This window comes from Salvelinus alpinus, chromosome 15 (assembly GCF_045679555.1).
Source record: "Salvelinus alpinus chromosome 15, SLU_Salpinus.1, whole genome shotgun sequence".
Classification (NCBI taxonomy): Eukaryota; Metazoa; Chordata; class Actinopteri; order Salmoniformes; family Salmonidae; genus Salvelinus; species Salvelinus alpinus.
In genome coordinates this window covers 53,393,404-53,404,116 of record NC_092100.1, presented here as the reverse complement: position 1 = coordinate 53,404,116, position 10,713 = coordinate 53,393,404, and the positions used below count along the sequence as shown (strand labels likewise).

The following is a 10,713-nucleotide window of genomic DNA, read 5'->3' as shown; positions in this document are numbered from 1 at the left end:
TGCCATGTGCGTGCTCGTCACGACAGTCCCAAAGTAATTACTTTAGTATTGGCAAGATTGGGATGTTGTTAAAACGGCAAAATTGAAAGGAATTGAGTCACTATCCCCTATCAATAAGATTTGTTCAAATAATACTTCTCAATCAATGATTTAAACCCACAAAAGCATACTACTGAGAATAAGGCAGTGTATTTGCTTTGCATTCTAAGAAGAAAACATAAAAACAAACTAACACCCAACCGTTGCCTTTCTTGCACTAACACTTGTCATTTTTTACTAGCGCTGACTGAGGAAAGGTTGTACTTTATGACTGTGATATGTAGTCGTCTTACCTATCTACCTTAAGATGAATGCACTAACTGTAAGTGGCTCTGAATAAGAGCATCTGCTAAATGACTCAAATGTAAATATATTTGTAACTGGTATGCTAGTATGGATATTGGAACATTACCTCTGTCTGTTGTACTGCACACAACAGCATAAATATATCTGAACTCGGGCCCATACAGTATATTGTCTTGATAGAATGATAGAGTGACCACAGGGCTGTGGATTGTTGCCTCGGCACACTTGTTTATAGATGAAAAAGCAATGCGTGTTGGAGTGGTCTGATAATGTGTGTTCATTTCAAAGTAGAAGGGATCTTTCGAATTGAGGCACTGTGCACAGACATAATCTGTTCCCGGACCAGCAACCTTATTAACAGTTTCTTTGAAGAGTAAAGAACTCAACTTTATGAATGACACCCCTTTAATATTTCAGAGAATATTCAAAGGAGGTTGGGAAAGGTCAGTTCCCTGCCTGTCCTTGTCACTGTCACTGTTTTATGCAAAGCAATAACAAGGGCCTTCCTCACGTTACTGTGACAGCAAAATTATACATTTCTGTAGAAAAAAATGTAACTTCAAATATCTATTCTATTTATATTCTATTCCTTCCAGAGACCATAACACCCACTAGCCTGACAATGTTGTGAAGACAGCAGCTAGTTTAATTCTTACTTAGTGCTTCCTGAGACTAATCAGCAACAGCAGCTGTCTCCTATTGCCTGCCTGCTCCACATCGCCAATAGATGACCTGGGAGTCTAATTAAACAATTCCAACACCTCACCGACATTTGGGCAATCCAGGCAAACTCCAGTCTCCAGTCTCTGTCCTTAATGGTACCCTATTTCCTACATAGCGCACTACTTTTGACCAGAACCCTATGGGCCAGGCCTGGAATTTCGTGATTTTAGGGGCAAGGCCATTGGCCTTCAAGAGGTGCCCAATCTGCCGTGCCCATTGAATCAGATGGCTTATTCATCACAAAACCATTTGATGTTGGCAATTATTTGAATGATTATTTCATTGGCAAAGTGGGCAAACTTAGGCAGGAAATGCCCATGACAAACAATGAGGAATTATATTCATCTATAAAAAAAAACGAATAATGAAAGAAAAGCAGTGCAAGTTTGAATTTGGTAAAATTAGTGTGGGAGAGGTGGGAAAATTATTGTTAACGATCAATAATGACAAACCTGGCATTGACAGCTACTGAGGATGGTGGCTGACTCTATAGCTACTCCTATCTGTCATATTTTTTATTTGAGCCTAGAGGAAAGTCTTTGTCCTCAGACCTGGAGGGAAGCCAAAGTAATTCCGTTACCCAAGAGTGGTAAAGCAGCCTTTACTGGTTCTAACAGCAGACCTATAAGCTTGCTGCCAGCTCTTAGCAAACTGTTGGAGAAAATTGTGTTTGACCAAATACAATGCTATTTCTCTGTAAACAAATTAAAAACAGACTTTCAGCATGCTTATAGAGAAGGGCACTCAACATGTACTGCACTGACACAAATGACAGATGATTGGTTGAAAAAAAATTATAATAAGAAGATTGTGGTAGCTGTACTGTTAGATTTCAGTGCAGCCTTTGATATTATTGACCATAACCTGTTGTTGAAAAAACTTAAGTGCTATAGCTTTTCAACCTCTGCCATATTGTGGATTCAGAGCTATATGTCTAATAGAACTCAAAGGGTTTTCTTTAATGGAAGCTTCTCTAATGTCAAACATGTGAAGTGTGGAGTACCGCAGGGCAGCTCTCTAGGCCCTCTACTCTTTTCTATTTTTATCAATGACCTGCCACTGGCATTAAAGAAAGCATGTGTGTCCATGTATGCTGATGATTCAACCATATACGCATCAGCAACCACAGCTAATGAAGTCACTGAAACCCTTAACAAAGAGTTGCAGTCTGTTTTGAAATGGGTGGCCAGTAATAAACTGGTCCTGAACATCTCTAAAACTAAGAGCATTGTATTTGGTACAAATCATTCCTTAAGTGCTAGACCTCAGCTGAATCTGGTAATGAATGGTGTGGATGTTGAACAAGTTGAGGAGACTAAATTATTTGGCGTTACCTTAGATTGTAAACTGTCATGGTCAAAACATATAGATTCAATGGTTGCAAAGATGGGGAAAGGTCTAGCCGTAATAAAGAGATGCTCTGCTTTTTTGACACCACACTCCAAAAAGCAAGTTCTGCGGGCTCTAGTTTTTGTCTAATCTTGATTATTGTCCAGTCGTGTGGTCCAGTGCAGCAAGGAAATACCTAGTTGATCTGCAGCTGGCCCAGAACAGAGCGGCACGTTTTGCTTTTAATTGTAATCAGAGGGCTGATATAAATACTATGCATGCCAGTCTCTCTTGGCTAAGAGTTGAGGAGAGACTGACTGCATCACTTATTCTTTTTATAAGAAACCTTCATGTGTTGAAAATCCCAAATTGTTTGCATAGTCAACTTACACACAGCTCTGACACACACATGTGCCTTTTTAAAAATGTATGTATTTCTGTCCTTGAGCTGTTCTTGTCTAATGATGTTCTGTATTATGTCATTCTGTATTATGTTTCATGTTTTGTGTGGACCCCAGGAAGAGTAGCTGCTGCTTTTGCAACAGTTAATAATGGGGATCCTAATAAAATACCAAATAAACAATCTGCCTGGGCACCAATGTCATCTACTAGGGCACCAAGGCCAATTCAAATAAATTAAATAGCCAATTAAATGTATTTAAAACCCGAAAAACAGTAGCTATTCTGTTAAGAAAAACATAAGTATATGTAAATATCCATAAATGTACATGAGTGTAGGTGATAGCCTATGCGTATTGGCTACTGCCTGTCATGTTCAGACCGATGCTGACATGAGGGAGGCGCCTGGAAATGTATCCAAACTTTAATGAGACTTTTAAATAGGCTAAACGCCAGTCATTTTTGACAAATATAATGTAAATATTACAAACATACTCAGGGATGCGATAGATCCCAAATGAATACAACCTCGACATAGCGGGAAAACACCATTCTCAAAAGCGCACCGGAAATACAAGCGGTTTCATATGACAGATGAAAATACCCTTCAGAAATCTAGAACGAGGGAAGATCAAAAGACGCACCAACAAGTATTGGATTGTGTCTTTCGCTGCTGGAGAAGAAAGTTGAGAACATGAGAGAAATACTGGTTTCAATGGCAAGTGTTTATAAAATATTCCCTTAACATTTCTATGTTCGGCAACATGGTAAGATGACAACAAAAAAAACGTTTATGGTTAGTTTCAAAATGTTGACTGCTTCCACTCAGATTGCAAGGTGGTTGATGTTGCAGGCTTTTGAGAATGGTGTTTTCCCGCTATGTCGAGGTTGTATTCATTTGGGATCTATCGCATCCCTGAGTATGTTTGTAATATTTATTTCCTGCACAGAAGGACACGCTGACCAATAGAATAGGTCAACATTTGTACTTTGGGGGATAGTAGATTGACATAGGCTAGTGCCCTTGCTGTTCGTTAGGCCTACTCATCTTGTTGGCTGAAGAAAGTACATGTGGACAGTTCTTCTAACATGTTCAATATGCGCCTTGGAATTCGATCAGGAGGATGCGCGCCGTTGCATCCCGGATGTGTCTGTCTCAACTGTAGCCTACTTCGGAGCTGAGAGAGCCATGTAAGCAATGCTCCCTCTAGTTATTTAGCGAAAGACGATCCTCATATTAACAACCCATACTTGTTGATGCGTCTTTTGATCATCCCTCTTTCTACATTTCTGAAGTATTTTTTAATCTCTGTCATGAAACCGCTTGCATTTCATGTGCACTTTTGAGAATGTTGTTTTTCCGCTAATTACATTTTCCCGCTAATTGCATTTTGGAACATTCGTGTTCATTGTCTACTGCCACGTGCGCATTGCTGCGTTTATAATGTGAAGAAATAGCCAACATTTGAAGATAAACATTCTGATCTGTTGCATCAGCCTCATTGCTTGACTTTTTGTCATGTCAAGGTTGTATTATTTTGTGTTATAGACATTTGGGAAGCAGAAGAAGCCTGAAGGAGGAGAGATTACAAACCCGGTTTAAAGAGTAGAGGACCTTGTGCATTTCAGGTAAAATAACAACCCAATGTTTATATCCCAGGACAAATGATCTAGCAACAGCAAGCTAGCTAGCTATTGCCATAACTGCTTTTCGACCTGTCCCCAAATGAATATAGTTGTTTCAGAGTTCGTTTTGATATTTCAACCCGCATGTCCGCGTGTGCGAAGGTGCATGCGGACGCACGCGCACGAACGGTCTGGTCAGCATGTGTCCCCGCTTTATTAACTTACAGTTTTAACAGTGGCCAAGTAGGCTACTGTGGCTATTTGATCATAATGTGGGCCTCCTAGAGTGGCCTACCATTAAAAAAAACAATGGAGAAAATGCATCCCATAACATTTTAACATGTTAATAGCTGTTCTATCATTCAGCTTACAGTAGCAGCCAATGTCTGGTGTTCAATGAAGACACCAGAAAAAAATAACAATGCAGGGCTTGACATCAACATGTTTATCCATTTGTGCTTCAGACATGGTGACTGAAAATGTTGTAATGTTGTTTGATGCAAAAAAACACTTTACAAAATAAAATGCATTATCATTCCCATACCATTATTACAGAGAATCATACAAATTATGCCAGCCTCTGTTCAAGCCTGTCTCAAAATACCTATACTGCCCCTTTAAGACAAAAAAAAACTCTGTACCTGACTAGCTTTTCAAAGATGTTTAGAAATGTACTAATTTTGTGCTCTTGTAGAAAGCAATCACTCCCCTATTGCTGACTACTACAAATTATCTATAACTGGGCTTATAACTCACTAACTAGCAAAAGATATGAACAAAAGTTGCACAAGTGGCTAAATACAGCTCTCACTTTGATCTCAAATTATCTACCCACGACCGCTCATGCTGTAAACACAGTCCAGTTCATTGTAAATGGCACAGAATCGTACTCCGATGCATTCTGCCTACAACAAAATCTCTAGTTCGTTTTGTTGTCGTTATGTTGCATTGAAAGTGGCTAATATTGTGTTGATTCGATCACACTTGCCCCAGTAAAGGGAAACATTGATAGTGTTAACAGGGAAAACTCTAGAACAGTGGTCACCAACTTTTTTCAAGATCACTTTCTGAGTCAAAATGCAAGATGATATCTACTGCTCAGAATTTTTTTTAACATGACTTAAAAATGTAAGCCTATGCAACATTAACCAATTAAAAACAGACCTGTAGCAATTAGGTTCGTGCAGTAAGCTATAGATAGGCCCATTACATTATCACAGCATATTAGCTTTACTTGAATTGCCCTGCCAATGCATTGTTGTTCAGGACATTTTTTAAATTATATTTAAATTATATTATATTTATATGATCACACCCGTAATAGATCCGTTGTTGTATTACTTGTGAGGCCCAGCTGAGTGAGCTATAATTTACTTTTTATTTTTATTTTCCTGGGCTGATGGTGCCTGCATCTGATGGTCAGTCTCAGCAGAGGGAGAGAGCAGCAGACTGAGGGTCCGCTTCTCAACATCTCTCCACTCCCCCTTTCCACCACTGACACTGACCAAAAAGGGACACCGTCTTCCAGCTGATGGCAAAAACTCGAGACGCACAGCATTATTTCTGCCTCATGCACAAATTCATGTTGTTACTCCTATGAACAGAGAAAGTGAAATATTCCTTGATATTAAAAAAGACCCAACAATTATAACAACGCAAGCATACCGATACACTTTCCTACTCATTCATTACTACTGAAGTGCTTGTTGTAGCGCTGAGTGGAAATAGGAAGAATGCTCATTTTATGGCTTATAAAAGTGTTGAATACAAAGTGTTGACAGTGCTGAATAACAACTTAAACATGAACTCACTCATTAAAACAGCAGCTCTTTGCTGTAATAGTTGACAGTCTCTCTAGTCATTGTTTTAAATGTTTTGAAATCTCACAGCTACAACTTTGCTGTAGCTTTCTTTTATGCCTGCTACGTTACTGCAGACACGGTAATCTGAGTCATCCGATTGGCCAGCGGTAGGCCTATAGTGTACTTGATTTGCTCTCCGGGCCCACCGGGAAGGCAGAGTTTGTACCTTCAGACACATGAAATGGTTAACAATGTCAACAGTTTGCCTACCCGGTGCTCAGGGCTGCTGAATCAGGTGCACCTACCGCCAACAGCCTGAGACGGGAAAAACAAAATGGGAACACAAGGCTTTTTTATTAGGTATTTTACAGAAATGTTTTGCCATCGACTAGGAATTCCTTGGAGATTAACCAGTCGATCGCAATCGACAGGGCCCTGGTCAAAAGTAGTGTATTATAAAGAGAATAGTATGCCATTTGGGATGCATTCATTGTATAAACTATAATAACATGATTAAAGGGCCACTCCCTAATTCTTACTCTAACCCCTCAATAAAATGTAAACAACACAATTAAGGTTGATCTCAACATTCACATTTTTATTGCATGGTTGTTATCATATGCCTACACACACACATCAGCATTTATCAGTAAGGTATGATTAGGTACATTCCCTAACAATGTTGTAAGGTAGGTCCAGTTTACTTGATGTACAAATATCAACATTCGCTTTTGTCAATGCAACAGCCAGCATTCAGGGATCTTAAGTAGGATGGTGCTTTACTGTAAGTTTGTTCATGTCAATTAACCTAACATTACTTACTGTCTCTTCGATATCGCTAAAACATTGATACTGATATCTCCAAAGAGCATTCCTAAATTATGTTTTTTGTGCTCTTCTGAATGTCTTGACTTGAATCTTACCACAGGAGTCTTCAAGGTTTCTGAGGTTTAGTGCAAATCTGAGAAGAAATTAAGGCAACAATATAAATATATCAAAAATAGTTGTCGTGATAGACCTTGCTTTACTACAAAAAAGGTAAAAAAGTTTTGTCCTCGATGAGAGTCAGAGACAGATTTTTCAGCTCCTCGGGGGAACTGACAGTCTTATAACCAAGCTCCTGTAGAACTTGCTGACACACAGTCTGTGTGTAATCAACCATGTCATAAGACAATTTGAGCCTCCAGCTTTCCGCATTGGCAGCTGAGTCCCGAACAGTGCCGTATTTATGCTTGGCGGACAGATCGTTGCTTCCCCTGGTGTTGTTCTGGATCCAGTCGCCGACGTTCTTGTCCATGATCAGACCCAGGTATTCATAGATCTCCTTGGTCTTCTGGAGCGGGTTCCTGGCCAGGTCCTCATACCTGACCAACATGTACCTCCCTTTGAGCCAGGGGGGCCTGCTGAGGCCCGTGATCACAGAGCCCAGGAAGTCCTGACAGACCATGGTGAGCTGGGTGAGGTCCAGGTTGTAGGGCCTCCTCCCAGTGGCCCTCCAGATCCTCCAGAGTCTATAGGTGTCCCTGAAGGTCTCGATGCGGGAGGCCAGGATCCCTCGGGGGTCCCTGACCAGCTGGATCACCTTGAGGTTGAGCCTAGGGTCCTCCACCAGAGCCCTGAGGTCACTCACCTCCGGTATCCTCACCGTCTTGATGGCCACATGGCGCCGCTCCCGGCAGGCGTCCGACGCCAGCGTCATGTTGAGGCCGCCACACCTCCTGACGCACTCTCCTTCATCGATGTTCAACTCTCCAGGACTGAAGGCGTCGCAGACGGGCAGGGAGCACAGAGCCTTACTTGCTCCCCTCCGGAACAGCTTATCTGTGCTGTGATTGGCCGGCTGGGGTTTGATGTAGCTCTCCAGGAAGTAAAGGTCACAGTCGTAGAGGCTCCGGAGCAAGTCCCTGCTGGCCCCCAGCATCACCCTAGTGTCGCCTGCCGTCCTGCTGTGGGACAGGCGGGGGAGCAGGGTGGTCTGGACATGGTAGAGCGGCTCAAACAGATAAAACACATCCTGGTGCTGGTTGAACAGCTGACCCACGAAGGAGCTGCCGCTGCGGGTCGTGGCCAGAATGAGAACGTGGGTCTTCCTGGAGACGTTGGAGGTGAAGTAAAGGAGGTCGTCACAGATCCGCTGGTCAAAGGACGAGTCCACCGCGTCCTGCCACAGCATGCCGCAGTTCAGAGGGTTTGAGACTGTCACTGGACACATTTGGAATGGCTTGGCTGTGAACGTCCTGATGGCTGTGTACTGGATCGCTATGGACAGTAAGGCTAGCAGAATCACAGCCTTCCAGGAACATTGCATGGCTGAATTCATTCATTTAGATAGATGATACAGTCTGTTCAGATCCTGTTGGAGCAAAAAAAAAATCAAATTATTAGGATAACACTTTTAGAATGATTATTCGTGCTGTATAGAATACCCACACATAGACAGAAAGGCGCAGCAAAACAGCTTACATTTATACAGTCTCACTACAAAATAAAAAAGTGAAAGTGTTTTGAATCCCATAGATGTTCTTCCTAGACAGTTACTGTGGTGACCTTACAAAACGAATTATAATTGTTGTTTTGTAGAACTGTAATAAAGGGGTTACATTTATAATATAATATAATATATAATACTGTCAAATACATAAATCAAACCCAAGTTTGATGTTTTGTTGTTATTGTTGTTATGTTCCATAGCCTTTCTGTTCTTTAAGCAGCAGGCAACCCCAAATGACAGTGTATGCATTCAGATAGCGCACAACTTCAAAGCCTCTAGGATTCCCAGGGTCTAAGATTCCATAATGTAGATTCTAATTTACATAATGGTCATATTTGATGTAGATTCCATCTGAAAGAACCTCGCCATCTTCAGATCTCTAACGGCAGTAGGCCTAATGCAATCATGTGCTATTTATACTGTAAGGTCTTCTATAGTGGACTACTATCTCTAATCCCTATACTCCACAGATAAGAACGATGGTTTTTAGCTTCAAAATCAATTGATCTAAATTACAAATAAACGTAGCGTAGAAGTTGTTGGTCAATGCTGGTGGCACACAACCCATAAGTCTAAATGTGTCCAAAATAAACATTTATTTTTACTCTGTAAATGTTTAGTGTTTTATTGTCCCTTAGAATTAAAAGCTATATGCCTATTATGTAGGTGTAGGAATTCAGGGATCTCATGCAGTCTAATGCAAAGACACTGCGATAAAAGGCTGCCGGCACCTGTGGAAAAGTAATTTCTCGCGCAACGCCAAGTCACAGGATAGATGTGACAGCGAACAATTGACGACAGCGCCGAGATGTGATTTACCGCAGTGCAACAGAATACGCTTTCATTCAAAGATGATTAGCCTACACAAATGGGCTAGACGTCTAGGCATGGCCTCAATAATACTTTTTACGTTTATAAATAACCAAATAACGGTCATGTTATTCTTAAGAGCCTACACACAAAACACATTTTAAACATAAATGAAAGAGATCAACCTCAAAGCATCCAATAAGCTACTTTCTTACCTCATAAATTCATAGTGGGCAAAGGCAGGTGCTCGTGAAAAACACCATAGAAAAGCAATGCAACGGTTTCAAATGTCGTCACAAAAATCGGGTATTTTAGGACTAAACATTCTTGAAGGGCAGCTGCCCTGTCTTCTTCCCCCGTACATCTGAATAGCACATCGAGAGAAACTGTTCTCTACAGATAGAAGAGTCACAAACAGTCAGTGTTAAATAAGGAAAATATCATGATAAGGGAAATTAGTCGAAGCGCCGGGCAGAATAAGAAAATTAAACTCCAACAGGGTAGAATAGATTAGAGAAGGATGCTGCGACCGCAGCCTTCGCAAAGCCCGCCGCCGTATATTCCAGATTGCCTTGACTAATGTGCGTGTTATAGCCTAGGCTATGGCTTGATGGTGTGGCTTTGTGTGAGGTGTGCCAACCAGAGCCCGTTCTGGACCACCCCAAACCTCCCCTACATCTCCCCTCCTACCCACAGCCCCTGGCAAAGCACACGACTTGGTCACGAATATATATATATATTTTTTAAATACAGAATATAGCCTAAATTATGATTTAGACACATACACATGGAGGAGTTGGAGGTCAGCAGATCTTGCTTCAAATGCATACATATTTGTATTTTAAAAACTTATTTTTATATGCATTTGAGTACTATTTTCAAATACTTTATGTATTTAAAGTTATATTTAAATAATTTCCTATAAATACTTAGCTATTTGAAACTACGTTCTAATATATTTGTTAAATACTGAGATTTACAATCAGTATGAAGACAGGGCATATGCAAGGCATCGATTAAGTCTAGTATAAAAGAGAGAGAATGCGTGAGAGAGAGACTGTACGAGAGAGAGACAGAGAGAAACAGAGAGAAAGAGAAAGTAAATGACGTCTGATATAGCAGGGACTGAATATTACATTTTCAATGTCCATTGTCACACTGGGGATTCTGGGGATGACGCAGCAGTAT

General features: G+C 40.9%; 1 protein-coding gene across 1 annotated transcript; it reads right to left on the bottom strand.

Annotated features, from left to right (window-relative positions):
- Nucleotides 1-6,596: 6,596 nt before the first annotated feature.
- Nucleotides 6,597-10,139, bottom strand: LOC139540328 (carbohydrate sulfotransferase 1-like). Its single transcript, XM_071344078.1, has 2 exons — nucleotides 9,741-10,139; nucleotides 6,597-8,577 (listed from the first exon to the last, which is right to left on the bottom strand). Exon 2 carries the CDS (start codon nucleotides 8,542-8,544, stop codon nucleotides 7,252-7,254), a length of 1,293 nt encoding a protein of 430 aa, XP_071200179.1. The 5' UTR covers nucleotides 8,545-8,577; nucleotides 9,741-10,139; the 3' UTR covers nucleotides 6,597-7,251.
- Nucleotides 10,140-10,713: the final 574 nt, after the last annotated feature.

Coding starts and splice junctions, on each gene's coding strand:
- LOC139540328 (XM_071344078.1), bottom strand. CDS start 8,544: ATGAATTCAGCCATGCAATGTTCCTGGAAGGCTGTGATTCTGCTAGCC.